General features: G+C 36.5%; 1 protein-coding gene across 2 annotated transcripts in view; it reads right to left on the reverse strand.

The window, feature by feature from the left end:
- Positions 1-975: 975 nt before the first annotated feature.
- stat3 (signal transducer and activator of transcription 3 (acute-phase response factor)) overlaps positions 976-2,403 on the reverse strand; it is a 14,352-nt gene continuing 12,924 nt past the window's right edge. For both annotated transcript variants that reach the window (XM_074695938.1, XM_074695937.1), the window contains 2 exons: positions 2,196-2,293; positions 976-1,881 (listed from right to left, as the gene is read on the reverse strand). In XM_074695938.1, coding sequence (XP_074552039.1) covers positions 1,838-1,881; positions 2,196-2,293 — 142 coding nt within the window. In that variant the 3' untranslated portion in view covers positions 976-1,837. The remainder of the gene's footprint in view (positions 1,882-2,195; positions 2,294-2,403) is intronic.

Here is a 2,403-nt window from a genome sequence, read left to right on the forward strand (position 1 = left end):
AATAAGCGATACAACCAGGAGATGTTTTTTGAATCTGGTTGTAAACAGGCGAATTTCCGCCGTGAAAACGGCGATATATATATGTTTATATTTGGCTAGTGTGTATGTGTGACTTCCGGTTCTTCCGGAGCCAACCTCAAGCGAACGTTCGAGAAACAGCAGATTTTAGCTCTTGACCGTTGTCTTAAATTTTTTGAGGTTGCCGCTTGATTTACACTCAAAAAACAAAGGCTTTGAAAAATAGATAGTAAACACTATACACAACCTAACTGTGCAAAGGAAAGTGATTCTTAACCAGCTAGCTTCGGTTAGCGAAAGTCCGCTAGCTTAATGCTAACGTCAAAGGAAAATCCGATTGACGTGCTAACGCACTTAGCATCGTGACTATCCTACTGTCTATGAACTTGTTATAGCTTTCACAGACGAACATAAAACACCGCTCTTATCAATACTCACGGGAAAACGTTTTCCTGGCTCTTAAAATGATAAGAAATTATTCAAAATGCAAACATTCATGAGCTGCTTGTTGCTGCTTCTGGGAGTTTCTCTGTATACTCTGGAAGCCCTGGTTAGCCACTTGCTAAAACACAACAGAAAAATAATGCAAATGCATTACATACCTATAAAAGCAGCACAGACTCCATCATTTAAAATTTGGAAAACTTTATTTACTGAAGAAAACTTTGGTCGTTTATTTTTTCAAGTGTTCATTAAACTATATAGATGTGCTGCTGAGCCTGGGAGTTTAATAAACATATGCTTAATGACATTTGAATTAAGTTATTTGCTGGAGTTTGAATCATGAAAAACTTTGACGCCAATTTTTTTTACTTCAACAGTATCAGCATCAGTCCTGAAAAAAAAAACCCCCATCATTAATCTCTAATCTTCAGACCATAAATCTGTGCCGCTGTGCATTCAAACATAAGAAATTAGGAATGGCTACTTAGTGCAACTAAATAAATGAGCCGCATATTAAACTAGAGCTAACTTGTTTTTATTAATTTCATGAAATAATGAATAGTTACAACATATTTTACAGGAAACATCTTTAGATATCACGGCAGGACAGACAAACGTGGCTTGAAGTTGTTGTAAAAATTTGGTGAACGTGTGATCCAAGTATCATCATAAATCAACATAAATTACAGTTCATCAAGCGGGAGAGAAAAGATTCCTTAGTGCAGAACATTTACAGGTAAGGTCACATTATTTCTCACAACATTAAAGGGATGAAACATTTCACATGTTTACAGTCACATCTCAAACTTTTGATTTTAACACTTTGAATGTCTCAAAAATATCAGATTTCATTCTGAAAAAAGCTAAATAACACAAAACATGTTAGATAATCTTAATAATAATCTTAAATGCCTGTGACATAAGGATTTGGCATTTTATCACATGTGGAAGGAACATACTAAAAAAGAACGGTTAAAACATTTCAATTCCTAAGCAGCTTAGCTTATACAGGAAATACTCATTACATGATATCATAATCATTTGAAAGTCCATAACACAAAAATACAATGTTCTTAAAAAATATAATTCAAAGTCGTAAGATATCTAGGAAGTGAGAAAGCACTCAGTGAAAGCAGAATGCTGCTGAAAGTACGACAGGACAGCATCAGTCAAGAGCTTCACACGACGAGCTACAAGAGGAGAGCTAAATCACTTTTTCATCCAACTTCCTACAGAGAGAAAGAGTCGTTTTTACAAAGAAACAAGAAAGAAACTGTACAGGTGGACTGTTTACGCAGAGAAGGAAGGAAACCCTCGAACACAACAGCCAATCCAGACAAAGTGAGGACAAAATGAAGAAGCTGGACGTACGACTTCACATGGTGGGGGACGATACATCCATGTCCAAAGTGATGGAATCTGCAAAGAAATACAGAAACAGATATCAGTGTTTTAAAATCGTTAAAAAAAAAAAAAGTTGTTTTTTTTAAAACATTTTTATTCAACTTTGCTCATTTATATCTACAGATCTCAGTTAATAAATAATAGTCATAACTTTATACAGTTTAGAGATTTCAAAGAGTGAGCATCAAATATATCGGTTCACAAACACAAAAATCATGTAAACCTTTCAAATTCCTCCCAACACATATTTTCATTCAGGTTTGTTTCAGTTTCTAGATCAGGGGATGCGTCAACAGCTGGCCTGAAACGTCTGTGTGTGTGTGACTCACCCAAATGTCCTGGAGTAGCTTCAGGTTCGTTATGCATCAGAGAGTCGAGGGTGCGAGGGGACATGGGGAACAGGTCACTGGTGTTTCCAGAGTTGGTTCTGTGGAGAAACAGACGAAAGACAGAGAATTAATCACAGCTGACAAACTGAAACTTCCTCTGCTCGTCGCACACTCACGCACACACACACACACACACACACACACACTT

The sequence above is a fragment of the Halichoeres trimaculatus genome, unplaced genomic scaffold, assembly GCF_033239565.1.
Source record: "Halichoeres trimaculatus isolate MK-OKI-2021-1 unplaced genomic scaffold, fHalTri1.1 fHalTri1_scaffold_20, whole genome shotgun sequence".
Classification (NCBI taxonomy): domain Eukaryota; kingdom Metazoa; phylum Chordata; class Actinopteri; order Labriformes; family Labridae; genus Halichoeres; species Halichoeres trimaculatus.